At 51.2% G+C, this 27171-nt stretch overlaps 1 protein-coding gene across 1 annotated transcript in view; it reads left to right on the forward strand.

Moving 5' to 3' along the window:
• Window positions 1–6604: 6604 nt before the first annotated feature.
• XKR6 (XK related 6) overlaps window positions 6605–27171 on the forward strand; it is a 131498-nt gene continuing 110931 nt past the window's right edge. The window contains exon 1 of the mRNA XM_068678902.1: window positions 6605–7494. Within this exon, the coding sequence (XP_068535003.1) occupies window positions 6758–7494 (737 nt within the window). The 5' untranslated portion in view covers window positions 6605–6757. The remainder of the gene's footprint in view (window positions 7495–27171) is intronic.

The following is a 27171-nucleotide window of genomic DNA, read 5'->3' on the forward strand; positions in this document are numbered from 1 at the left end:
CTGGTATCCTACGAAAGAGATCTCTGCTCAGTTACGGAATAAACGGTATTTATATCCCATCTTACATCACTGAATGCCAAGTGGCAAAGCCAGACAAACATTTTTGTACAAAACAGGTCAGAAGTCCATGTTGCTGCCTAAAACCAGAGTCAACATGCCCTGGACGAGAGGGGGAGCCAGATAGGGACAGGGTAATGGGGTGGGAAGATGAGACGAGACTGACAGGTGTGACAGAGGAGGTATGGGAGACCCAAACCCCATTTGGAGCATCCTCTGCAAGTCAGGTGAGATTTCCTGGGCTCGACCAGATAGAGGCGTTTTGTTCAGGACCAAAGTGACAAAAATGGTGATTGTAGTGGAGCCGCGGTAGTGCGCAAAGGATTTACTGAGTCAAAAGGGCATGGAATCGAGATAGCCTGCATGGTTCATTGTGAAAAGGGCTGCAGAGATGCAACCAACATAAATAAGGGGAATAAAATGGAACAGAAATTCCATCCTCGAGAGGAAGAGGAAGAAAAAAAAAATAAGATCTGGGGTGCACAGCACTTTAGGAAAATGGTCCGTGGAAGATCTCACGAGATCAGTGGGAAATCAGGGGAAAATATTTCTCTGCAGTTCCTTGACTGGAGCAAGGACTGAGAAGGGAGCAAGCAGAGACCCTAAGGTGCAATATCCCACACCAGAAATGGAAATGCATGGGCTGATGCTTCAGGAAAAGGGAGATGGAAGAATCTACAGTTACCAGAACTGCTACAGCCAGCAGCCATTTTCTTGTTTTCAAGGAAACCCAGGCAGTTTGGGATTACTGCAATATTCTGTCTTTATTTGGCTTGATATTAAAGGTCATGAATTTAATTAAGAAATCTGTAGTGGCAGCATTAATTAAAGAAAAATACTTTATTCTGTTACATGTCGGGCTTTGGATGAAGGGTTTACAGCATTTTCAGGTATTAAAATGAGCATCAATGTGTGGGGGTGTTCAAGGAGAGGTTGGACGTGGTGCTTAGGGACATGATTTAGTGGTGACATTGGTGGTAGGGGATGGTTGGACCAGATGAGCTTGGAGGGCTTTTCCAAACCTTAATAATTCTAGGATTCTATGTGTGTGTGTGGAAAGAGTTTCATGTTATGGGGAATACACTTCACCTTGGTTAAGGTGTGAAATCCAGCTCCACTTCCTCCCTTGGCTATGCAGCGGCTTTTCCAGTAACCTAGAGAAACAGAAAAGTTATGGGCCATGTGCAAATCCTATTGACACAGCGACCAACCTTCACATATACCCAGTTCAGAAGGGGAAGCATTGCCTGAAAACTCTTAATTTTTCCCTGAGCTCTGAGGAGCAGTGTGGCACGCTGACAACAGCAGCACGAGATACATCCCTGCCCTTCATAGGCAATTGAATCACCGGGCTCCATGGGGAGGGGAAGTGGGAAATGCTGTGTAGTTGCTTTTCCTTAAATCCCAGCTTGGAAGAGCCCCAAGCAAGTCCATCAGACTGGAGGTCTTAGCTGTTAATGCGTTTCTGAGGGGAGAAATGCACACTTGCCTGCACCACTCACCCCCCTTTCCTGGCTGATGAAGTCACATTGCTCTTCCCTGATGGGTAGCCGGTACCTCGAAGGGCAGAGCCGAGAGGATTAGCCTGTGCTTGGCTTAACAAGTAAGCTGCAAGCGTGGTCAGGCTTTGGAAAGAAAAGGCAGGCAGGTCGGAAGTCTCCTTGCAGTCACCCCCTTCTGCACAGGCCAGTCCCCAGGTGGCCCTGCGATCACACATTTGATGTCACTGGGTTAGCTAATTGCATCTAAAAGGTGTCCCATAAAGGCACTTCGCTGAAAGCATGGAGACAGGCTCCTTTTGATGCGCTGCAATAAATGAACAGAGTTGCAGCTCTCAGGAGATTAAAGGAAGCCTGAGAAGAGCTGAATAAACCATGTCACTGCAGGTGAGATCTAGATAATAGGAGCCATGAAGTTTCCTAACTTTCCCAAGACCGTACTAATTCTTAAATTTGTCAGGAGGTGTAAAGTGGTTTGAATAGAATATTACTGTCCAATGGAGAAAAGTGTGGGATTCGTGTAATTACATATTTAGCAGAGAAACTTTATCTGGCTTTTATCGTGTAAAAACTGAGGACTTGAATACATTTTAGGGACATTACTCAAGCTTTACAACTTCTCTAGCTTATAGCAGTGACTCCATTTTGCCAAAAACACAGCCAGAAAGAGGAGTCTGTTTTTAAGGAACAGCCTCTTGCTTGCTGGATTTTTTAACTGAAAGCTCAAAACCTAATAAAACCTTAAATAAAAATGACGTGCTAGAACTGGAAAGCTTCACCAAACATGCAGTTATTTGGGTAGCTGTGAGCTGGCCTTTAACTATATAATATTTGGCACCTTCTGCACCTTTCCTAGAGAGCCCAATGTCACAAAGCGCTGTCACGGGGAGACAAATAACAGCAAAACCAGCATCGTGTTAATCCTGCCCTGATATATACACGTAGCATTCATTAAGCCTACTGAAAAGCACAGGCACAAGGATTGACCTGAGCGTGTCCTCTGGGCAGGCTCACGCGGTGACGTTTAACTTTAGCAACATACCCAACTTTTAATACCGCGGAGACCTGCACATCGTGACAGAGGAAGCCAGAGTCTTTTCTGCCTCATGCATGAATAACAAAGCCACCTGCTATATTCCAGCGGTGGATGCTTTATTGTTAGTGATGATGCATGAGGCAGAAATAATGCAGTTTGATTTTTAGAGACAATACCAAGTTGAGCTTGCAAGGCTGTCAGTTAGCCCACACTCGTTCGACTTGGGAACTGAGCAAACAACATGGAAGTAATTGATGGAAACTAATGACACAATAAAATGTCATTTTTCTGACCTACTTTGCTTAAAGTAAATCCCCATTAATTGTAATTATCTGTGCTGGTAACGGAGCACTCCACGTACACCAGACGCTCAGTTGGATCCCCCAGTTATTGAAATGAGCCAGTTCCAGATTTACACTACGCTGATTCTGGCTTACATACCTCTCTATATATAGTGTTTGTTCCCCTGATCTGAATAAATGCCTGGAAGATGGAAGACCACACAGCTCAATTACTGTATTGATCGGGACAAAAAAAGCCTTTAACCAGCCGGCACACGAAGGGCACGATTCCATGCTGTGGTTTGCTGGGTGCTGCTGGAGCACCAGCCATGCCTCCCCTTCCTGGTGTCTCGGCGCTGCTTCTGAAAAACGTAAAATGCAGACAGAAAGTAGAGGGTTTAGATCAGCTTTGACTGAATCAAGAGAAAACTCCTTGCTAAATATGTTTTATAAGTACTTGCAGATCTAAAGGTTATCCAGAGTTCCCTCAAACCTCTGGACACGAGTGCCTCAAGGTGATGGAAGCGTGGGTCGCCACGAAGCACTGAGAAAAGCTTTTCCTTCTCGAACACATGAGTAAAGAGAGACATCAACATGGGTGTGATTGACACTCACCACTTCCAAAAAAAAGCCCAAAACATAAAAATACATAATGTTGGCTAATAAAAGAAACAAGCTCTGACTAATGGCTCCTTTTGCTCTCCGTGAGGGCCATAAAAGAGCTTGGTTGAAGGGGCAGAGCATCTTTCCTACACCCTTGGCCAAAACGACCATCCAGCGGTGGCTGCAGGTAGTGGGGACACGAGGGGGTTGTGGGGTACTTTGGGCACGGCCGCGGTTCTGCTGCGTACGAAGTGGGTGAGCAGGAGCTGGAGAACATCATGGGATGATCAGGAATTAAGATGTAAAGCGGTGGAGATATCACTTCTGGCCACCCACGGAGTCATGGCTACATGACTCATCGCCTGATGCAGGAAGGAGCGGAGTGTACCACGCATCAAAATGGACAAGATCTTCCCAAGGACAGACGCTTTGGGCTGGAAAACCTTTCAAGGTCCTTCATACCAACTGTTTGTTGTTTCATGCTGGTATGCAATTCCCTTGTAAAATTAAGAAACTACGTGTTAAAACCAGCTAGGGATTTTATTTTTAACCCCCTCTCTCTGTTGCTCGTACTGGAAGGATCTTCCAGTTTCTAGACTAAATATATTCATGGTCAGTTCCTACTCATTTACTCTTCTGCTGCTACCCTTCAGTGTCACAGCACCTTTCCCTTCGCTTGCATTCACTTTCCAGGATGTATTTACAGGCAGAAAACATTCCCTTCCCATTCTCATTTTTTTTTTTGCTAAATGAAACAAACCAAATTTTTTCAGTCCCCAGCAGAAGGAAAGCCCTGATCTCGAACAACTCCCAGCTCTTCCCTGCATGTGCTTCAGCCTGGATTCACCCTTCTTGGACACAGGTGGCCACAACTGCACCGAGAAATTCAGAGGCAGCCTCGACAGCGTATTACCTCATGTCACATATTGCCCAAGCAACTGCTTTTCTCATTTAGCGTGCCAACGCTACGATCCCAAACTGCTGTCTTCTCCCACCCGTATGTCTCATCGCACAAGTTTGGGCTGTTTTTGTATCAAAACAGATGAGTCTTCCGTCCCTTCATTGGTTCACAGCACGCCGCGTGCACCTACACTTCTATTTAAATAATAAGAGCAAATAGTTTCATTGCTTCTGTGCTGGCTTTTGTTATCGTCGCTGTTTTGTTTTCAAATCATATGTGGCAAATTTGCTACTTCGGAAAGTTGGCAGGAGTGAGGAACGCTTCCATTTATAGCTCATCGTACTGCAAAACAAAAGTTTGAGCTTAGTCCACGTGCCTGTCCCCCTAGCACAGAGGTGGCAGAGTCCTCGTTCCTCGGTGCTGTGAGAATGAACGTACGTGTTTACAGCTCGGGTTTTACGGTGCCAAACAGGAGAGTGTTTTTTTTTGTTGTTGTTGTATATATCTAATCATATGTGTCTTAAGCCCGTGCATTCATCTGGCTTGAGCTAAGGGCTGGCGCTCCTCTCATTTCTCTCCGTATTGATATTTCACGCCAGCTACATGCCACGGCTTAAGTCAGCAGAAAATAAGGGCCGAGCCGCAATGTTTGAATTCAGCGTCACGGGGGCTGCGGGGTCATGTCCTCGCCGATCCCATTATATCCGTAATACGAGTTTGCTCCCTTTGAAGAACTTTGGGCTGGAGCTGCAGGCGGTGCAAATGACTTTGATTCGGCCACATGCAGACGAGCATCAGAGGGCTGTCCTCTGGACAATGCGCCAAGCTTTGCTTTCCACTTCCTTTCTTCTGTTCCCCTGCTACAGGAGGATCCAACTGTTTCAAGACCTGTTTCAAGTCCCTTTCAGGACTTTGTGAAACTTTTGAACTCCTTAGGAACCACTTGGAAAGGCCAAATACGTCCTTCCCAGACAGGTTATTTAATATTCGCAAGTCCTCTCACTCTTTGCAAAATTCATTTTTTTTTTTTCTTTCCTTGCTGGAAAAAGCATTTTTATCTGCACATTTGCATCTTTCTACCTTTGTGTTTTTGGTTTTTTTTTTTTTTTCCTCCGTTGAAAATCAGACTCTGCAAAGCAGCAGCTTTGGCAAGTTCTGGAGCCCTGAATCTATCAGCCCTGAACCTGTTAGCCCTGATGTTTTGCCACAATTAAACAAAAATCAAACACAGAGAAAGAGGCAGGAGAGCCCACAGGAGAGTGAAAGAGCTGGAGAAGGAGCATCAGGAAGGAGCGTGCTTACTGAATGGGAAAAATAAATCAGCAGAGAGATGATAACCTACAGAGGACAGCACAAGACAGCGCAGAGGAGATGGATGCAGTGAACAAATGTAAACGGGTAGAGAGGGAACCAAGTGTGGAAGGACCTGGATGTGTTTTCCCAGCCTGCCAGCAGCTCCTTGGCCAAACCACCAGCCTCAGGGTGCTGCTGAGCCCCTGGCAGACCCCAAAAAACAGAGCTCACCTGCAGTTTGTACCCTGCAGCAGGGACCTGGGGCTGTGTGTGTGGGGGGGTAGATGGTTTACCTGACCTAATAAGAACTGGGTGTGCAAATAAGTGTGCCTGAAAGGGGGAAGAGAGCAAAGGACAAGCACTTGGGTGAAGTGGGATAATGATGTGTGGGGTGTGGGGGTGGACACAGTGGGTTTACCTGACCCTGTAAGAACAGGGAGGGTGAGCAAGTGTCCCCCAAAAGAGGGAAGAGGGCAAGGGACCAGGACTTTGGTGAAGTGGGATAATGATGTGTGGGGTGTGGGGGTGGACACAGTGGGTTTACCTGACCCTGTAAGAACAGGGGGGGGTGAGCAAGTGTCCCCCAAAAGGGGTAAGAGAGCAAGGGACCAGGACTTTGGTGAAGTGTGGTACTGATGTGGGGGGGGACACAGTGACATTGCCTGACCCCGTGAGGACAGGGCGTGCAATCCGCATCCCCCAAAAGGGATGTAACCGAGCGAGCCACCACATCACGGGGCTGTAGGGACACCGAGGGGGGGGCTCCCTACAACCCCCAACTCCCCACCACAGCGAGAGGAAGGAAGGAAGGAGTGAGGGGAGGGAGTGAGGGAAGCTTCGCCTCAGCCCGGCGCTGCCCCGCTCGGTCGCTAGGCGGCCCGGGCCGGGCTGCTGTGGGGCTGGGGAAGCGCCACCCCCGGAAGCAGCGGGCGGGCAAGGAGGGGAGGCAGGAGGAGAAGGAGGAGGAGGAGGGGGGGAGGCAGGCGGCAGGCGGGCTGGGGGGGCTCCGGCAAGCGGGGACGGGGGGGGCCGAGCGAGGCAGCGCGCCCGGCGAAGGGGCCGGGGACGCGGCGGAGGCTGCGAGAAGATGGCGGCCAAGTCGGATGGCGGCGGCGGCGGTGGCGGTGGCGGTGGGGGAGGCTTCGCCCAGCTGCACAACCTGGACGAGGCGTCCGCGGCGGGCGTCGGGGCGGCGCCGGGGGAAGGAGCGGAGGAGCCGGGCGGCAGCAGCTCCCTGCACATCTGCCACTGCTGCAACACGTCGTCGTGCTACTGGGGCTGCCGGAGCGCCTGCCTGCGGAATCTCTTCGGCAGGGCGGCTGCTGCCGCTGTCACCACCGCCGGCGCCGGCACCGCCGAGCCGCTGGCCCCGCGCCCCGCCGACGAGGGGCCGCCGCGGGCTGCGGAGGTCGGCGGGGCGGGCGAGCGGCCGTGGCTGGACTGCCTGTGGATCGTGCTGGCGCTGCTGGTGCTGCTGGGGGACGTGGGCACGGACCTGTGGCTGGCGCTGCACCACTACGGCCGGCGGGACTACGTCTGGTGCGGCCTGACGCTGGCCTTCGTGCTCCTGCCCTCGGTGCTGGTGCAGATCCTCAGCTTTCGCTGGTTCGTGCAGGACTACACGGGCGGAGGGCTGGGGGCCGTGCAGGGGCTCAGCAGCCGCGGGCCGCCCATGATGGGGGCCGTCGGCCGCCGGGGGGGACCCGCCGGAGGGGTAGGAGGAGCCGGCGGCACCGCCACCCCCGGGGCGCAGCGCCTCTGCAGGATCTCCGTCTGGGTCTGGCAGTCCGTCATCCACCTGCTGCAGATGGGACAGGTCTGGAGGTAAGGGGGAGACCGCCCCCGGTTGTGGGGAGACAGCCCTCGGTTGTGGGGAGACGCCCCCCGGTTGTGGGGAGACCGCCTCCGGTTGTGGGGAGACTCCCCCGGTTATGGGGAGATCACCCCAGTTAATGGGGAGACCCCCCCCCCCCGGTTATGGGGAGACAGCCCCTGGTTAGGGGGAGATCGCCCCCGGTTAGGGGGGGACCCCCTCGATTATGGGGAGACACCCCCCCGGTTGTGGGGAGAACCCCCAGTTATGGGGAGACAGCCCCTGGTTATGGGAGACCCCCCCCCGGTTGTGGGGAGACCCCCCTTGGTTATGGGGAGATCCCCCTCGGTTATGGGGAGACCGCCCCGGTTATGGGGAGACCCCCTCTGGTTATGGGGAGACTCCCCCAGTTATGGGGAGACCCCCCTGGTTAATGGGGAGAACCCCCCCGGTTATGGGGAGACTGCCCCCAGGGGGATGCAGAGGGAGGGGAGGTGGTGGTGGGCATCTGTGGGGTGGGGGTGGGAGATTTGGGGTGCCTGTACCCCCCGGTGTAATGTGGGGTGGCGTCTGCTGAGTGTCACCGAGCCGCACGGTGCAGCCGGGATGTGGGGTTTTTGGGGAGATGAGGGGCATGGCCACCTCGTGGTTTAATGGGGGCGTGGGGCAGTGGCACCTCATGGTCCCATCCAGACCCTCGTCTCTTGGGGAGATGAGGGTCAGCACCACCTCATGGTCTAATGGGGATGTGGGTCAGCGTCACCTTATGGGCCAACCTGGACATGGGGCAGTGTCTTTTGGGGAAATGGGGATCACTGCCATGTGGGTGCTGCTATCTCCTCATGGTCTGAGGTGGACGTGGGTCAGTGTTACCTTGTAGGTCCAAGGTGGATGTGGTCAGTGCCCCCTATGTGGAGAAAGAGGGGTTTCTGCCCCATAGGGTGAGTGGAGATGCCCCTGCAATGGGTCTGTGGGGCTGAGGTGGGAGAAACAGGAGTCACTGTCACCTCATGGTCTGGCAGGGGGCACGGCTCGGTGGACATGGGGCAGTGCTCCCCTGGCTGGAGGAGGTGTGGGGGCCCTGCTTTTACTGAGTGGATGCTCAAAAGGAAGAAAAATCCCCTTAAAATGTGTCCGTGGGGCTAAGATGGTTGGGACTGGGGTTTGCTGTCACCACATGGTCTGAGCTGGACGTGGGTCAGTGCCCCTCACGTGTGGGATGAGGGGAGGTTTGGGGTCACCCCCACTTATCTGAGGAGAGATTTCCCCCAAAATGAGTCTGTGGGGTGGCTGAATGTGGGCTGCTGTCCCCTCGTGGCAGGGGGACCCCCCAAAAGCATGGAGGGTCGAAGGGGGTCCTTGCTCCTTGGGGTTGTAAACGGTGCCTCAGGGGTGGGCTCTTGCTGCCCTATGGGGCTGGGGCAGGACTTGGGGGGTAAATATGGGGCTGCTCTCCCCTACAGGTGCTGTGGGGGACGCTGACACCTTTCCTGGTGCCAGCATGGATGTAGGCCCGGGGGTGACCCCAACGAGGGTCGCATCTGTACCCCACAAGCTTCACCCCACACGGAGGGGGACCCTCACAGCTCACCCCCATTCCCTGAAGAGAAACGCAGCATGAAGCCTCGGCCCTGCTGAGGGGATGGAGGAAACCTTCTCCCCGACGGGGTTGTGGGGACATTTTTCGGGTTGCCAGCACCAGGCTGAAGGTCAGAGACGGGGACTGCTCCCCCGGAGAGGCCCTGGGGCAGAGGAGCTGCTGCTGAGGGGACGGGGCTGAGGGGGGATATCTATAGGGTCAGGGGGAATCGAAGGACATCCCCCAACCCGAGCTGCCGGCCGCGTTATCCCCTCTGAAAAAAGGTTTAAGAGGAGAGGCAGGGAGGGATTCTCCGGGATGAAAGCCCGGAGATACAACCGCCAGCACAGCCGCCCGGCATTTCTGCGGAAAGGGGTGGTGTAAGGACAGCCGTAAAGACCCGGCGTGGCCCGGCGTCCTCCAGGAGGGGACGTGGGGTAAGAAGATGGAAGGAGAAGGAGGTTTGGGGTGATGGAGACCATAGAGAAGGCTCCGGGTGGTGGCATTGGGGTGCTGCACGCGCCCTCCCACCCCACACACACATATATATAGGGAGGTTGGAGGGATGGGGCTGGTTGTGGGGCTTGGTGGCTTTTAAAATAAAATACAGGCAGAAGATGCTGGATTTTTTTTTTGAAGCACTTCACGATGAGGCAGCGGAGGGGCTTGCAGGGAGGGGGGTAACATCCCCGCATCGGCATCTCCAGCCCGAACAAACGGGGCAAAAAATCACCCCGACGGGTGGCCGGGAGGAATTCATCATCGGGGTCTGGGTGAGAGGAGAGGGGAAGGGGGAAAGCAGAAGGCGATGATTGATGGGGAAGTCCTTTATTTTATTATTTTTTTCTCTCTTTTTTTTTTTTTCTTTTTCCATCTGGCTAGCGGAAGGGGTTAAGCCTGCTGCCTAATGAAATCAGTGGAGAAGTGGCTGGAGTTAAGATGGAGACAGCACGCCGGAGCCTGGGGGAGGAGGGCTGCGTGGGTGGAGGCAGGGGAGGGCCTTGACACCTCTTCTGAGGACACCGCTCTTGAGATAAAATGAATATACCCATCAAAGATTTCTTTTTTTTTATTATTAGTATTATTTTATTTATTTATTTATTTATTTTCCAAAGAACTGAGGGGGCGGAGGGGCGGGGGAGCTGCGTGGGGAGGGCGCGGGAAATGTATACCTGGGGGATCAGCCCCTGGAGCCGCGCACGTATTCCTTCTGCATCTTCAATGTCATTCGTGTAACGCTCACCACACGTCCGCGCTCGACTTCTTGTTGTGTTGGGGGGGATATTTTATTTCATTTTGGACCAGGGGATGCTGAGAGGGGGTTGTGTGGTGTGTGTGATGAATTGGTGCGTGACCCCTTCTCCTGCTGTCCCTACTGCTCCCAAGCGCTGATCCCATCAGCAAAAGCAATCCAGCGACGCAGAGGCACCTCTGGCAAGTTGGATTTCTCCCCTCCTGGAGCCAGGAGGAAGAAATGATTATGTATTAGCCGCGGTGTGAGCCTGCATTGGCAAAAACATCCCCCGGCACGCTCGAGTGAGCGGGTGGGGAGGGGGACACCGAAGCGACGCCGGCAGAGGGGGAATTTTGGGGGGGGGAATACGAAGGACCCAGGCTCAAATTACCCAGGCTTTTTGTCAATGCAGAGAAAAAATATTCGCTTCTGAGACGGCGCGGGGCTGGGACTGCCAAAAGGGACTGGAAAGGAGCTCTGCAGAGCAAACCACGCTAGGTAAAACGAGGGAGCTTCCTCTCCTGTTGATCACCAACCTCCCTAGCGCACGGCTCTGGCTTTTTAGGGCACGCCGAGCAGGGCGAGCAGCATGAAACTGCCTCCCAGCACCCGACCGAAGCCAGAATAACTTCCCAGTGTCTGTGAGCTTGCCTCCACGAAGGCATCTTCTCCCATCCCCACTCTAGCCATTGCGAGTGCTGTTACAATTAATCTGGGACGCGGTGATGGGACTCATGGCTAAACCTCTTCGTGCTGGTAAGACTCTGATAACATGGGGATGGAGGGGGAAGACCCAGAAGGATGAAAGTTCAGCTCGTCGTGCACCCAGCCTGCTTTCCTGCATGAGAACGGCACCGTGCTGCGGCTGCACGGGGCGTGATGAGGGCTGTCCTCAGTTCCCCTGCCCAGGGAGCGAGCGCTGGGGCTTAGTGGGAGTACTGGGTGGATATTTCGGGTTTCTTGCCTTGTTTTTTTTTTTTTTTTTGCTCAGCTGAGAGCCTGAGGCTGTGTTAATGCTGCCCACCTACAGCGGCTGCTGGAAAGAAAGTACACAGACGTGGTGAAAGCGCGCGCGCGTGTGTACACACGTGGGCACACCGAGATTTTAATTGATGCTTGGAGTGCCACGATCCCAAATTACCTTCCCACTGGTACCCGGGGGATTTTTCCCTCACAGATCTCCCGTTTTCACCCTTTCATCTCGATCCCCGAGCTTACCTCGAGGACCTCAAGCAAGCAGAGGTCGCTCATTTTGCGAGGGGTGTTTGTGACAGTCCTGCACCCGATGCACCTTTCTTGAACCTTTTTATCCTGGTCAGTGGGTCATGGTTGCTGTCGTGGAGCAGAGGGATTGAAGCACAATCCTTGGCGTTGCTATTAAAAAAAAAAAACATAATTGAATTCCATTGGATTAAGCGTGTGGGGGCTGAGCTGACACGAGCTCGCCCGAAAATCTCGCCGTGTCTGGTAGCTGGCAGTGATGGTAAGGTTCGTGACTCGAGTGCAAGATATTTATGGGTTTTGGTGTTAAATTTGGTCCGAATACATATTTAGAAGAAAAACTGTGTGCTAAAAAGAAAAAAAAACACGCTCCAGTCACTGTTTTGACATTAAATCGCCGTGTGTGTGTGTTTAAGGGGAAAAAATCCTAAAGTTTAAGCGACGGCTTGCCATCTTGTTTATTAGTGGAAAGACCAAATCTCTGACTTGTTCCTCGTTCGGCGTGCCCGGAGGTGGAAGGATGAATCGATGGCTTTAAAAGGAAGACGTGGTATTTAATGACTGCGCGATGAGTGGGTTCGGGCTTTACTAAAATACTTTGCTCTGGGATGAACTGGGAGCTGGGTATCTGCAAATTGAGCTGATTTAGAAACCGGCAGCTACAACTCCTGAAACGCCAGCCCAAATCCCCTGGCGGGGGGGCCAGCAGCATGTCAGAAGGCCAAGCTGCTGTCCTGACACCCCCTCGCTGTCTTGCTTTGGGATGTTCAACCCCACAGGGCCTTGCTGTGATTTTCCTGCCTGCCCTGGCACTCCTGAATTAGTGTTTTTGTATTTTTTTTGTTTTTTTTTTCAGCTTTCTCTGGTTAGCTTGTCTGGCAGCTCAGTTTTTCCCCTTCGCCAAGTTTTAACAGCTTGCTCTGAGAGTACGGAGTTTTGTCAGCTTTCGACAAGTTGGCAGAGGGAGGACGTGCTGGGATGGATGCTTAAATGTGCTCTCCCTCCAATATCATGTCTGGGGCGTAAGATTTTTACCCAACTTCTCCTCCCCAGTCCCAATTTTGAAGGGTTTTCTGCAGGATCTCCGTCAGAGGTGGGCAGCCTAAATTAAAACACGCCAAGGATGGCGCACCTAAAGCACAGGTAGGGGAGTTTGTGGGGGTGAATACTCATCCCAAATCATGATACCGGCAACAAAAGAGGCTTTCTCACTTGGGTAGGGTCTTTATTGGTTTTGGGGTGGTGGCGAGGCTTCGTGTCTTGTGGAGTGCTACCCACTAGAGGGGGTCAAACCACAGATGTTGGAGCAGCTCTGCTGCGCCAGCCTGGGGAGGGCAGAGTTTGCCTCCAAGCCTTTTTCTCTTTGGGCTCTGCCCCGACCTGCTGGGAGCTCCCCGTCCAGGTATTTGGGTGGTTCTGTGTCACAGCAGGGTGTGGGGGGGAAGAGGGGCAGGATTTGGGGCAGAAAGTGGATTTCAGCTGTGTTTTGAGGAAGGTAGACGTGGCGCTCAGTTGGCGAGGCGTTGGCACGGTGGTGTGGGCTCGTTGCTTCTCCAGGCTACGTGAGGATGTAGGAATGCTTCGGGGCCCTGATCTTCTTCCTGAGGGAGCCAGCATAATAATTCCTCATCTTTAGGGACCAGGACAGTGGTGTGAGGCACTTCTGAGAGCCCAGGAGTCTGAAATCTCTCCAAAAAACATCCTCTTGGGAGTGGGCTGGCACCCCGCTTCCCTAAACCCTTTGACCCCAGCATCCCCTTTCTGGTTGCTCCATGCCGAGCTCTAGGGCAGAGAATTGTGCCTTTTTTTCCCTTTTTTTTCCCACGTTCCCTACAGTTTTATTTCTAACCCCAGTGGGATCAGAGGCAGAGGGGAGGCAGGGTGCGAAGGGCTGGGGGAGATGCAGCTTCTTTGCATGCCGAAACATTCACCCCTCCGTCTTCCACCTTTCTAGACACTTCCATTTTGCTGCGAGCTGCACGGAGCTGCTTTTATTCCTTGCGGTGGTTCTCCTTCTCGGTGTAAATGTAGGTTATTCAGGGAGCATTTCCTTTAATGAAAAGGACGGAGGAAGAACTGATGGTGATAAAGCAGCTCCGTGGAGGAGAGCTGCTCCGGCTGCCTCGAGACCGCGAGGGAAAGAAATTGGACGTCGAATGTGCAATTTTCCTCGGGGAATGAAGGGAGCCCACGGAGAAGTCTGGATCCCTCAAAGAACTTCTCCCTGAGCTTTATTTCCCTCGAATCCTGCCTTGATTTTTAGCACCTTGCTGCCTTGGAAGCCGGTACTATAAGGCTGTGACACCCGCGAGCCTTTACGCAGGAGGAAACTGAATCAGAAAAATGCTTTGTTATCAACCAGAGCTCAAATTAGATTGGAATAAAAGCTACAAGCAAAAAAAAAAAAACACCAAACGCTGTGACTTCGTTGACCCATGGCTTCTGATGATGGGACTCGGACCTGCTACGGTGCTTTTCCCGAGCCAGACCCCGAGGAAACAGGGACAGGGCTGGGGTTGGCCCATGAAATATTCACAATCTGTCCTTAGGTGACTCCGGGGGCACGGAGGATCTCTCGCAGAACCGGCAGAGCTCTGGCACCTTTGTCACCTTTTTCATGAAGCCTGGAGGAAAACAAATCTCCCCAAAGAAGCAGCATGGTGTGGAAAGGCAGCTGGAGCATCCCTCAGCCAGCAGTGGGGTCTCAGTGGGGTTTCTGCGGGGCAGGAGGGCACGGAGGGTGCTGGAGGAGCACCCATCCCCTAAAAGGGGTGGCAGACAGCCCTGCCAGCGTGCACAGCACTCCGGTGTCAGGGGAAATACCCTTTTCTTCAGTTTCTGCTGTTAAAAAAAGAGCAGTTTAACCCTTTGTGCTCATTTCCCCTGCTCGAACGAGGAGCCCCGCGTGAGAGGGCTGCCAGGAAGGCATCACCAGCCGCAGAAAGACAGCAGCAAAGCACCGGGAGCGGCTTGGAGTTTGGGGTTGGAATTCATCCCAGTTCTGTCTCAGCAAAGAAGGGGGGGTGAAAAAAAATGAGCAACGGAGGCCGATGCTGTTGAAGTGAAAATTGTAAAGAGTGGTATAAGCAGAAGGCATTTAAATAATGTAAACAGTCTGGCAGGGGAGGAAAGGATGGGAGGCATTCCAGAAACAAAGGGAAAAGAGTTTTTTTTTTTTTTTTTTTTTTTTTAAAGAAAAAAACAGGACTAAAAATACACCGAGCCTTGAATTCCAGAGATTATCTCAATTAGGGCTTTTTCAATGTATCTTTACAACGGAATTGGAGGAGTTCACAAAAGATAATAGAGGCTACGTGATAGGGAGCGGCGATATTAATTTGTTTAATTAAAGGGATGAAGGGCTTCCGAACAGCAGATTCACTTATCTCGTGGCGCGGGGAGGAACGGGGCTGTGCTGGGCAAGCTGCAGCCTGGCAGAGAGGAGGAGGAGGAGGAGGAGACCAAAAGCCCCCTCCTGCAGCACGGGTGGCTGGATGGAAATCCGTTCAGGTGCTCTGAGAGCCAAAGGGCATCGTTTTACGTTCCCGGGAGGATGTTGTGTGACGTTCAGGGAGCCAAAATCGGGCGTTTTCCTCCAAGAATAATTAAAAAAATCAGATCTGAGGGCTGTGTGGTGCAGGCAACGCGCTTTTAAGGACGCATCAGCACACACAGAGCTGTGCTCGACGCCTTCCTTCACCTTGGAGCTGTGCTGGCACCTCTCCGAAGTTGTGGCCAGTCTCAGCACAACCCTTGGCATGGGGGAGAGGGGGCTGCAGATCTGCAGATCCGAATTAAATTCCCCCCCCCCCGGATGTATATTAAAAATATTAAGCAGCACCGAGCTCCGTCGCCCGGCTCAGCGATCTTTGGAGGCGCTTCCTGGCTTTTAACGGAGGGATAAAACAGAACCTGCAATTAGGGTAATTTTTCCTAATTGAATATTTTGCTTTCTTCGCTCCCTTTCAGAGCGTGACGGTAAGTACCAGCCTGCCTAAAGCTTTGGAAATATTTACACTCCCCCTTTCTGGCGGCGGGTGCAAACACGCTTGTTCTCGGGCAGCCCGTCTCAGTCCCTCGTGAACAACTTGGGAAGGAGGTGGGCAAAAACCCTTTTAACCTCTTCACTGTTATTTCTAGGCAGCGCGGTTCATTTCCCAAAATTAATTAGGAGTGGAAATCATTGGGAATGGCGTGAGCTGGTGGCTCTCCAAGCGCCGGCTGCGGGTCGAGGTGGAAACTCTCTTTGGGGAAAGGAAGTTTTCCCCTTACTTGGCGTTAATTTTTATCTATTCGCTTTATTTATTTGCTTTGGTGTGAATACTTCAGCCCAGGTGAGTGATGGAGGGTGGAGAAATGCCTCGCTGTGTCCATCCAGCAGGGACCCAAACCCTCGTGTCCCCTCGAACCCATCCCTTGATGGGACACGAGGCTGTTGGTTGCTCCTGCAGCTTTCTGAACCCTCTTTTGCTCTGCACTGGTCCCAGTCTGGTTAAACTGGGACCATCCTGGGCACGTGGGACCAGCAGCGAGCCAGAAGTCACCTCCTGTCTTCACCCAGACCCAACAACCTGGGTAAAAAGTTTTCTGTGGGGTTTATTTTTTGCTTTCGAAGCACGCCGAGCGCTCGGCTGCCATCCTTTAAAACTCCGCAGAGCCTTTAAAGATAGTGGTTTAAAAATGAGGTGATTATTGGGTTTTCTTCAAAGCAGGATGTCAGGAGAAGCTACCTGAAGGCCCAGAGGCTCGACCTAAAAACGTGCCAGGTATTTGGGATTAAAAGTAATTGTAGGTACTCAGCGTAATTGGATGGATGCAGCCCGGACCGCAGATGGCAGTCGCAATTTTGCAAAACTTGGGGTTGAAAAAAACTGGCATTAAACATCATTTGATGCTCGCCACGAGCCACCGAGTTTTGCTCTTTGTGCTTCTTGGGAAAGGACCAATTCTTGAGCCGTACGGGCAAATTATTTCCGACCCTTCTCTTTTTCTTGTTGCTGTTAAATGGTGTTGGAGGAGGAAAGACGCCACTGGAGCTGTCGGGAACTGTGTAGCTAGAGCAGAGAGTTTGAATTCGGGCTTGGAGTTTAATTTCTGATGCTTTGCTGACTTCTCTGCCTGGGACTGGATTATTTTCCCTGTTCTTTCAGGGGATTAGGGGATTTGTAAACCAGCACTCCTAAGAAAGGCGTCTAAAATAACAGGGAAGGGCACATCTCCTTTCATTTGCCTCAAGCAGATTGGATTTAAGGTTCTGGAAGTGGGAAATGTGCAGGAGCTGTTGGCTTTGGGGTCTGAACCTTTTCCCTTTGCCAAGGCAGCGTGGGAGCCTTTTGGGAAAAATGGAGAGGAAACGAGGGGAAATCAGCCTTTTTTATTTTGTAGGGGATTATTTCGCCTCGGCATCGATGGACGACGACGTACCGACTGCAAGTGCATCAGGTCATTTCTTTTGCCACGTGGGAAGTGAGGCTCAGTTCTACAGAAAGCCGGAAAAGCCCCCCAACTTTTTGAGAAGCCGGGCCGTAATTAGGGGCAGTGCTTCTAATTGGGATCAGGCGTTCAAGATCCAGCTCCTGAAGGGCCTTGGCCCCCTGATAGTGTAGCTCCTGTTCCTTAATAAAGAATTCAGACTGGAAATTTTGCCTAGCGTTGACCCCTCCGATCAACCAGCAGCTCCTTGCCTTGGTAACACCTTCCGCTGGGTATAGGATTAATTGGTTGTGTGAGTTAATTGAAGACCAAACTTCATTAGGCTCCCATTATTGTTGCATTTGTATTCTTCCTGTCCTAAATCCTCAGTGAGAACATCTGGTAGTCACTCAAAATAGAAGCCTACATTGCAGGGAGCGACTTCATCGTAAAAACGTGTTTTTTTTTCACCGACTGGGCTTAAGCAGCAGTCACCTTTAAAGAATTCCTTCTTCCAGGCCCTTTTCAGAGAGGCAACGTGTTGATGGGATCCCGAATGTGTCTGAATCCTCCCTGCAAGCTCGCGTGGCTCCGTTGTGAGCTGCGAAATCAGCGGTGTCCTCCCTTGGCGTTGCCCCTCTTCTCTTCCCTGCTCTCGCCCCATTTTCCCTCTGCGTGAGCATCTTCAGGTGTTGCTGTTTTTGCCAACACAGGACGAAATGTTTTATCCGATCTCTTTTTCTGTCCCCAAAACCTGGGATTTCGGTGTAATCTCTACGTTGAATCGAAGTGCTCCCGATGTGCTTCAAAACACAGTGTCCTGAGGGTTTGGGCTCCTCTCAGTGCCAGAAGGGTAGAAAAGAGCAAGCGGCAACATTTTTATTTTATTTTTATTTTTGAGGTTTCTCATTTATTGTTTCTTCTGTGCAGATTTTGGTGGATCATGGAGAAATTTGGTAGGAGAGAGCCCAGCTGGCTCTGCCTGCCCTTGGAGCAGCTGAGCTCCATCCCACGGTGGAAATTTCAAGTTTTTGGGGCTTGGGTACTTCCCTTTTGGCCTGATTTTCCCCCCTTAGCTAGTCCCAAGGCTGGTTTGGGTATCCAGCACTCAACTTTCCTGCTGGGGGCCTTAACATCAAGCCAAAACTGGGGGAATTTAATTCTACAGGTGATAAAAGTGAGAAGAGCGAGAGGTGGAGAAGCTAACCTGGAGATTTCAGAACAAGGCATTCACTGCAGGAGAGGTCGTTTGGGGTCGTGTTCCTACCACCAGCGAGGAATTAACTGAGAAGAGAGCAACGAAAGGAGAAGGTTCGTGATGGAAATGCAACTTAAAAGCCTGCCAAATTCAGGCTGGGGGTCCTGAAGCACACACGTTTCGGAGGAGCTGGGTTCGACCGTAACAATTTTACCAGCCCAAACATAAAACCTGCTCATGCATCCTCTGCTCGATGATTCTAATGATAACGCCGAAATGACTTGATCTGCCCATTAAAAAATATGTATTGCTCTTCCTAATCATACAAGTAGAGTTAGGAAAAGACATCTCTGCCTTAAATTAGGCTGCGTCCCCAGCTCTGTCGACGAGCTGTTATTTTCCTCCCTACACCGTTTCCTTCCCCTGTTGCTCCAGTGCCACCCAGACCCCATTAAGTGGGGCTGGCAATCAAGCCTGCAGGAGTAAATACATCAAAAACCTCTGGATGCAGTCAAAGAGAGCTTCTGGGGGCTGATGATCTCCTGCTTTGGTTTCCCCGGGGGCTCTGTTGCCTGCTAAGATCTCATCGCCTCGGGTCAGACCAGCGGGGTTATCTGAAGGAGGCCGTTTGCTACTCCATCCTTCCTGGCTCCGAGCAGGGTTTGCTTGCTCTGCGGGGGCTGTTCCTGGGGTGTTCATGGTGCCTGGGGCGAATTGGAGAAATAATTCGGTGTCCTGAACGGGTCGGAGCTCTGGGTGCTGTTGTGCCGAGCTGCCTTTGCTCTGTGGGGACTGCCCGAGTTAAAGGGAGAAACAGCAAAGGAGCAGCGGTGTCTGGTGGTGTTAGTGGAGATCCTGTTTGAGCATAGAGACTTTTTTATTGATTTAAAGCCTACCTTAAATTGAGAACAGGGTAATTGTAGTTTTTCCCTTTGTGGATGAACTGAGGAGTGTCACTGCCAGGGCCAGCAAGAAATCCTGTGCGGGGTTTTTCCAAATTCACGAGGGCAGGAAGCCGAAAAAGCAATTAATTCAGCATCTTGTGAGCTTTCCACGCTCCCATGTTATCCCAAGTTGTCCCAGCGACACCCAGATAGCAAATAATAAATAAACAATCGAAGATGGAGTTGGGGTGGGCGGTGGAAGGATCTAGCAGACAGCCTGCTTAAATTGATAATGGGCACGTTCGGTGTGGTTGTTGCCTTTCTGGAGCTGGTGGTGCTGCTTTGAGGGACCGAAATGACTCGAGACGTGTCTGGATTGAGCTGATGGAGGCACGCCTGGGGGTAGTCATCTTCCTCCCTGTCCCACGACTTTGGGTAGGTGTCTGCACAGGATTTCACCCACAGATAAAAACATCAGAGATGCTATTTTGCTAGGAACCTGTGCTCCTTCTAATGAAATAAAGCTACAGCTAAAATAATTAATTTCCCTGAAGTGGTGACGTGGTGGAAACGGAGAAGGACGTACAAACCAGAGCAGGTTTTACGCTGGGTGTTTCCTTTTGCTCCTCACTTAATTTCCTTCTAGTTTGCCACCAAATAAACCTTCCATTATTGGGGGGGAGATAAATATCTGCGAGCAGTCATAGGATTGCAGCTGTTTAGGGCTTTCAGGACCGGCTCAGTACAGCATTGCAGCTGCGGTGCCGTATTTCATATGAAAAACACAACTTTTGGCCAAAGTGATCTCAGTCAGAAGGGGCAGGAGGACTAGGTGAAAGCAGCTGAGCTGAAGCTATGGGGAAGTGGCTCAGCCTTTTTGGCAGCTTTCAGTTGCATCCTCCCTGCCCAGGAAACTGTATCAGGGGCTCGAGCTTGCAAATCCCCCAATTTCCAGGTCTTAGGGTGTGTGTAGGGATGCTGCCTGCCCACAGTAATTTGGGGTGGAGAGCACCGAGCCCAGGAGGTGAGCAGCCAGCTGATGCCATGGGCTTGTAGGAGCGAGCCCTGCCTTTATTTAGGATCAAAATCCAGGCGTGTAACACAAACCCCATAACACTCCTGCTGTAAAAAACACTGGTTAGGACACCGTGCATCTAATAATGGCAGCATTTTGCATTTCTTGCTGTAGGTCTGAGATTCAGGAAGGATCCTCTTAAACTAAAAGAGTTTTCCTCTTGCCCAAGTGATTCCTGCAGGAGCTCCTTGTGCTCTCCTGCTGCCAAAAGGCACCAAAAATCCCCGACGTGGCCGTGGCAAAGTGCGGAGCTGGCAGAAGGAGGAATAAATAAATCAGGGCCCGGGTGAGCGTTATGGGGAGATGATCGTTAACCAGCAGTCATGTGTAAAAAGCGGCGTCTAGACACTCAAACGCCTGCTAATAGCCTTTGATTAACCATTTTTTTGTTTTGTTCTTGCTCAGTGTGTTAATCACTGTGATTAAAATGCTTAGCCACCATGGAGATAGACGTGGTGTAAATTAGGAAGTAAGCAAATCCAAACAGATGGGGCAGGGAGAATTAGTGGCTCTGGCAGGGCCGGCGTTAGGCGAGGTAAGGCCAAGGAAGATTTAGGGGAGACCCTAAATAAGCCAAGAGAGGCAAATTTGCCTGTCCTGTGGGCCTGCCAGCCTTCCCCACCCTCCTGATCCCCTAAACCTCGCCTCCTCCAGGCTTTTTCCTCTGACTTCAGAGCCTGTTCCTGGCCTCACCTGGTCACCACATCCCAGGATGAGGTGACTGGTTGGTTGGGATCTTTTTGATAGGAATAGCAAAAGAGCCTTATTGAGCCCTTCCACCCCAAAACGCATGCAGGTACCCAGTCCTTCCTTAGCTGCCCTTTCTCTTCCTCCTCCTCCTAAATCTGGGCTACTTTGGTGTGAAAAGCTGGAAGTTTCCTAATTCCTTGCTTCAGGGAAGTGCTGGCTTCAGTCTGATCCGGTACCAAATCGTTGCTGTGTGTCCCCGAATTCCTTTTTAGCTGAAGTTAATTTTCTATTCTTGTGCTGTCAGGGTTTTTTCTGCAGTGCCAGAGGGAATTTTCCAGGGGGCATCGGGCAGCTGAAGTTCTGGGACGTGAGACGAGCGAGGTGGAAAGGGGGATGTGTGTCTGAGGGAGGAGGCTCGCAGCTCAGCACTTCCACAGACTTCGGGAGGAGCTGGACCCTTTTGGGGTTCAGTCCTGGACTTTTTGGAGCAGTGGGGTTGATTTCCAAACCCCATGCTCCATGAACTCCAAGGGCACGTTCCTGGTTCCTGGTGCTCTTCCGTGACCCCAGGCAGCGCCGTGTCTCGTGTGAAAGTCACTCCTGTTCCTTTCTTTGCGTTCTCCGTCCCCTCGCTTTGGTGTTTCCTCTGCTGTCCTCAGATGAACCACCTGTCCTCCTTTTCCTCATCTTTCCCATTTCTTCCTTCCCTTGACTAATCACAGCAATTTTCCAGCCTCATGAAACCCTCTGCCGCTCGTGCCTCTCGTTACGCCGCTCCTCCTTCCTTTAACCTCCTGTTTTTCCCCGAGAGGTATGTACCTGTATGCAGCAAGCCACAGAGGCAGCTAAATCAAAACAAAACATTTCTTTTACACCCCAGATCCATCCACGAAGACCTCAGACCCAGCACTTTTATGATCTAAAAGGCTGGGCTTGGTCAGCTCTCTTTTAAAGCCATCGAGGCACGTGAGCGTGCAGCCGAGTGCGTTAAGCTCAGCGGTGCCCCCGATTCCAAGCGCCCGGCAAATATTTTATTTGCTTTATTTTAAGGTTTTCAGAAAGTGCTGTGCTGTGCCTGCCAGGACAAGGCTGGCCTGTATTTTAGGTGACACATCAGAAGGGATCCGGACTCTGCTTTGTGGCGCCGCTGCGGCCAATTGTTCAGCGCTTCGCTCCGGCTCCCGACGCGCCTAATGAAGACGTTGTCGTGAGCCCGGATTCGGCCTGAATGCCATTAGCTGCTGGCTGAGAGAGCAGGAACGCGGCCCGCGATGCCAGGCTCTGCGGGTTTTGTTCAGCAGCCATCAGATAGGGCTTTGGAGGGGCTAAATGCTGAAAATAATCAGCGCCTGAGCCAGCTGGTGGCACCCGGGCTCCAAACCGCCTTCGATTAGGGTAAGGTAGAGCTGGGGGCATCTTGCTGGGGAAGGGGGGACAGAGATATCTGAATATTCTGGCACGCAGGAGAGCTGGCAGAGAAGACAAGGGAAGTGTCTGCTGTCAGCTTGCGTTAGGGTCCCTGTGATATCCATGTGTTGCCTTGGCAGGGCGCGCGGCACGCAGACGTGGCGTATCTTGCAGCCAGAACCCGAAATCCTTCTCTCGCTGGAGCCTGTCTCGTTGGAACTACCTGGGTTAGCCTGGAATTAATATTTATTTTTTTCCTGGTTGCAATCTTCCACAGTGGGTTTGTGGGAGGGGAGGAAAACAGGAAACCCGCAGTTGTGTTTTGGGAGTTTTATTTGGTCTTGGATGTGGTTTTTGGTGCGCCAGGAGGAAATATTCTGCTCGCCGTGTGCCACAGGATGACATGGGGTTGTTTGGGGAGTCTCTGCACGTGCCACGTGAACTTTGGTTGTTCTTGGGATGTGCTGCATCACTCAATGTCCCCATGGAGAGGAACTCAGCCTGGTACCACATCCTATCCCAAGCAGGTTGTGCCTGCTCCTCTGTCTTCAACCCCCTGTCTTCAGCTTCTGCATTTTTTGCTTAGTGCAAAGCAGAGGAGCTCTCAACAGGACCATGCGTTTTTGACTTTTGGCCCCATGAAGACTGCGGGAGAGGAAAAAGACTCTGCTTTTGTGATAGAGGTGTCCTCCTCGACCCGGTGAGCTTTTAGGAACCCTAGGGGTACATGAGAGGTGTGGTGGCCAGGAGGGGTGGGATCCTCCATGCTCCGCTCTCAGGTCCCAGGGACACCCAGTTTGGTGCAGAAAAAGGGCTTTGTGGTTGAGCGAACTAAAAAGAAGTGTAAACTGAGCTGGAAATGATCCCAGCACTCTGGTGAGCACCAGAAGCATGGGCAGTCCTTGCCTGCTTTGTGGAGGTTCCCTCAGATGTCTGCAAAGCAGGATGACTAATATTTAGAAGAAACAGTGCTGTATTTTTGCTACCTCTTAAAAAAGTAAGAGAAAGCCTGATTAGCATTTTCCATAGTGATCTTCAGCTTCTTCTCTTGATGCTTCTTGTTTCTTCAAAGAAAATGCATCTGCATCATGAAGGAGCACGTTATAAACCGTGATCTTGGGTCTTTTGAGAGCATGCGATCACCCTGCAGGAACACCTCTCTTTTACGGGGATGGGTTTGGCAGGAGGGATGCTGTCACCTGGGGCTGGGGCTCTGCTTTTCCTTCATCCCTGCAGCACGAAGGCATCGCAGAGCCGGGCAGATAGCAGTGATAGATCCCCGTGTGCTCTGTAGCGAGATGCAAGCTCCGCGTGTTGGCCTGGTTACTGAGATTTCCTTCGATTGTGTTGGTTTAGCTCAGTGGGAGGCTATTTGAGATGGAAATGAAAGGCTCAATGAGCAGCAAATGCTGAAGAGGTGTTAAGAGGAAATACCAGACGGATGAACTTTAGGTTTTTTTTTTGGGGAGGGGTTAATTTTTTGCCAGCCTGCTTTTGGGTGGATTTTCCAGCAGGGTGGGAGTGGGAGCATCCAGGGGGACACAGAGACGTGGGGGACACTTTCCTCTACAGATAGAAATAATCAGAGAGCTGATTATTTCACCTGTCGGCTGCGTGGTGGGTTCAGAGTAGAACAAAAGGGGAAAATATGATAAAAAAAAGCTCATTCACGGTCCCTCTCTGCCCCTGCTCCCTCCCACGGGATGCCGTCCTTCCCAAACTGAGCCTGTGGGCACCCCTCTCTCCCAGCTGCTGTTGCACAGAGTTTTCTAGTCTTAAAGAGTCTATCACAGAGACACAAGCAGTGTCACTTGTGGCTCTGATCTGCCAGCGGGTCTCCCTGGAGCCGGCTCTGCTCTGACACGAGGCAGGTTTTGCACACAGAAGCCACCCCTGCAGCCCCCCACTACCAAACCCTTGCCACTACGGGGTGAAAAAAACTATTATTTTCCTTCTAGAAACCCTTATTTCATTCTATTTATACGTCACTGGGCGTTCTGAACTATTTTTAATTCATTTCCCTCTAAAAAACGGATTCTAAAACTGTCTCTCTAAACAGATGAGCCTGAGTACTACCGAAAAAAAGAGGGCAAGATGCTCCGAAATCAAAACTTCCTGAGCCGCTACGAGCGATCATGGTGATTATTTCAGAAGTCTGGTGGCAGTGAGGTAATGAGAGGGAGATTTGATTGCTGAAGTAAATGTAATTTACACAGCATTAAAATCTGGTCAAAACCGCGTTCTGAGGCAGCGGATTGCATACTTATCAGGTGTCTGTGGTTTTCCCCTTTTTGCTGCAGACACGCAGACTTATTACTATTCAGGCCATCTAGTCAGGGGTACAATAACATCCCCCCTGCCGCTCTCTGATTTGTAATTTCCTTCCAAGTTACGATGAAGTGTCTGCCTCCGAAAGTCGTGATCATTACAGCTGGGGAGTTTGGTGGGCTTGGGGTCGCTGTGCGAGCCTGGAGATCTCCACTTTGCTTTAAAAGGCCTGAAAACGTGCTCTGCACCCGGGAGGAAACTGTGCTGTCCCTTTGGGCTGAACGTTTGTGTAGAGGAGTTTCTTCCCCAATATTCTTCCTGAAAAACCTAATAGCAAGCCAAAGGCTTCTAGGTCCAGGATGATCAGGTCATTAAGCTTTTCAAAACTGGTCCCTTCTTCATCAGCCCTTTGCTGTAGTTAATTTTTTTATTTTCCACACGGTTCCTGGAAGGAGGTCGTGTGTGCCTGGCTTCTGTTCTTACCTGCATGTCGCTCTCTGCTCACTGAGCATTCCCTTTTTAACATCTCTGCCTTGGTGTGTGTGAATTTGTCCAGTCAATATTATAGGTAAAATATAACTTGAGGTGAGATGACTTATAAAAAGGAGGATAAAATCTCATTTAATGAAATCTTGTGCAACCATGTCTAACCTTTCAAGTGAGCACGAGTGCTTGTGGGCAGGTGTCTTGCATTTACTCCATGTATTCCAGCTCTTCCACCTCTGCTGACCTTTAGTGTCACCCACTAAACCATGTCACTAAGTACCAGGTCCAACCTTTCCTTGAACAACCATGAACTTCATGGCAGGGAAGAGCAGAAAGCAGGGGTTTATGGTCCCTTTCCCATCACACAAAGAGTTTTGATCCCTTGTGGAGGCAGGACATCACCCAAGGTGGGCCACTGGTGTGATTTATTTCCATTTAAGAACATTGCCTGCAGCAAAAGTACAGTGTCTCTTGCTGGAGAGGTGTGAAAAGACCCAAACTGGTGTTAGGATTAGAGACATTTGCTATTTAGAGAGTTCTTCCGGATGAAGAAGTGCAGGTTCTCTAAATTGTGTTTTTCCTCTTTTCGTTCTGTTAAAATCCTGAATGTGGGCATTGATGGTTTATCACCAAAGTCTTCCCGGAGCGCTTTGTCCCCCATCTCATTAAGCGGAGGAACGGTGAGGATATCAATAACGGGAGGAGGTTGTAAGCCAAAGGATTGAAAAATATAATTTGTTTGGGATGGGGCCAGGGAATAGTGCTGCAGGATCATAAATAAATGGTTTTATGAAGAAAATGCGTGACTTGTAGAGCTTTCTAGCCTCTTGTCTTGTACAGATTACCGAAACATGTACCAAGTTCCCAGCTCAACCCAGTTCTTCAGCAAGTTGTCCGGTTTCTGCTTTTACTTTTGGGATCAGCGAGGTGAAGTTCAGATGTACGTTTCTCCCCAGGAGAGAAAACCAAAGCAAGGCAGCCGTATGCCAGGGAGAATCTGAATGTGCTCATTGAAAGCTTCATTAAATGTGCATAAAACACCGGTGATCACAGCAGTGGAACTTCAGGTTAGAGGCTGGATCTTTTTAAATGCTGTGAGTGCACGTTTGGGCTGCTAAAACAATGAACAACCATTTGTAGGCTTGTAGGAGGTCTGTGGTGCTCCTCCAGCTGATAGCTGTGGGTAGGAGGAAAAGTGTCATCTTGTCTCCGGGATGCAAGGGGACGTCAAGATGAGCTGCTGCTTTTGCAACGTAGTCCTGGCTGAATGGGTTGTGAGGTTTAGCAAGTCTTGGAGGTCAGGAGAAGTCCTTGGAGGTGGGAAAAAGGTGAATATTGCACCTCTCTTCCTAAAAGGCCATGAGGATGATCCCGGGAGCTACAGGTTGGTCAGCGCCACTTTGGTCCATAGGGAAATCGTGGAGCGAATCCTCCTGGGACACATTTCTGGGCAGGAAAAGGAGGAAAAGGTACATGGATGTACCAAGGGTGAATCCTGCCTGAGCAACCTTATTGCCTTCTGGATTAAAAGGATCAGACTTGGGGATGAGGGGAGAGCAGTGGATGCCATTTACCTCGCCATCATTCAGTGCTTTCTCCTGCAGTATCCCCGAGTATCTCCGGGTTGGGATAAGATCAGGATGAGTGGGACAAATAATGGGTAAAAACTCGCTTGGGTGATCTGATCTTAGATGCTGTGATAAAAAAGGAGCTGGATAAGCTGTAGGTGTCTGTATCGTGTTGCCATAAGTTGTGTGTGTGCCGATTTCAAAGCCAGACTCAGCTCAACAAGCAGCCAAGGACCCGTTTCCAGAACCATCGGGACGTTTTCACCCTGCAGAGCTGAACCCGAGAACGAGAAGCATGTGTTCTCCCGGCGCCTCGCTGCTTCTGTTGGCAAAACTGTTAGAAAGCATGGAACCAAACTCAGGAGTGGGCTGAACTTCCCAGCTTTTTGCATTTGTAGGAGATTGAGTCGAGGTTTTTTCCCCCAGCAGCAGCAGATTGCAGCGAATCCCAGCTAGGGGACTGCCATCTGCTCGCGCCCAGGCTTGGAGAACACAGGCACGGGTGGGGAAGGAGTGGAAAGCATTTTGGAGCGTGTTGTGCTGAAGGGCTGGGGGATTCGTGCCTGGATTTCTTATTTCGAGTCGGAGCAGGATCGAATTGAGCTTTGGCTGCAGCACGGTGGCGTGATTTCGAAGAGGAGCTTCCAAAATATTTTGACGCCTCCC

Source organism: Anas acuta, chromosome 3 (assembly GCF_963932015.1).
Source record: "Anas acuta chromosome 3, bAnaAcu1.1, whole genome shotgun sequence".
NCBI lineage: Eukaryota > Metazoa > Chordata > Aves > Anseriformes > Anatidae > Anas > Anas acuta.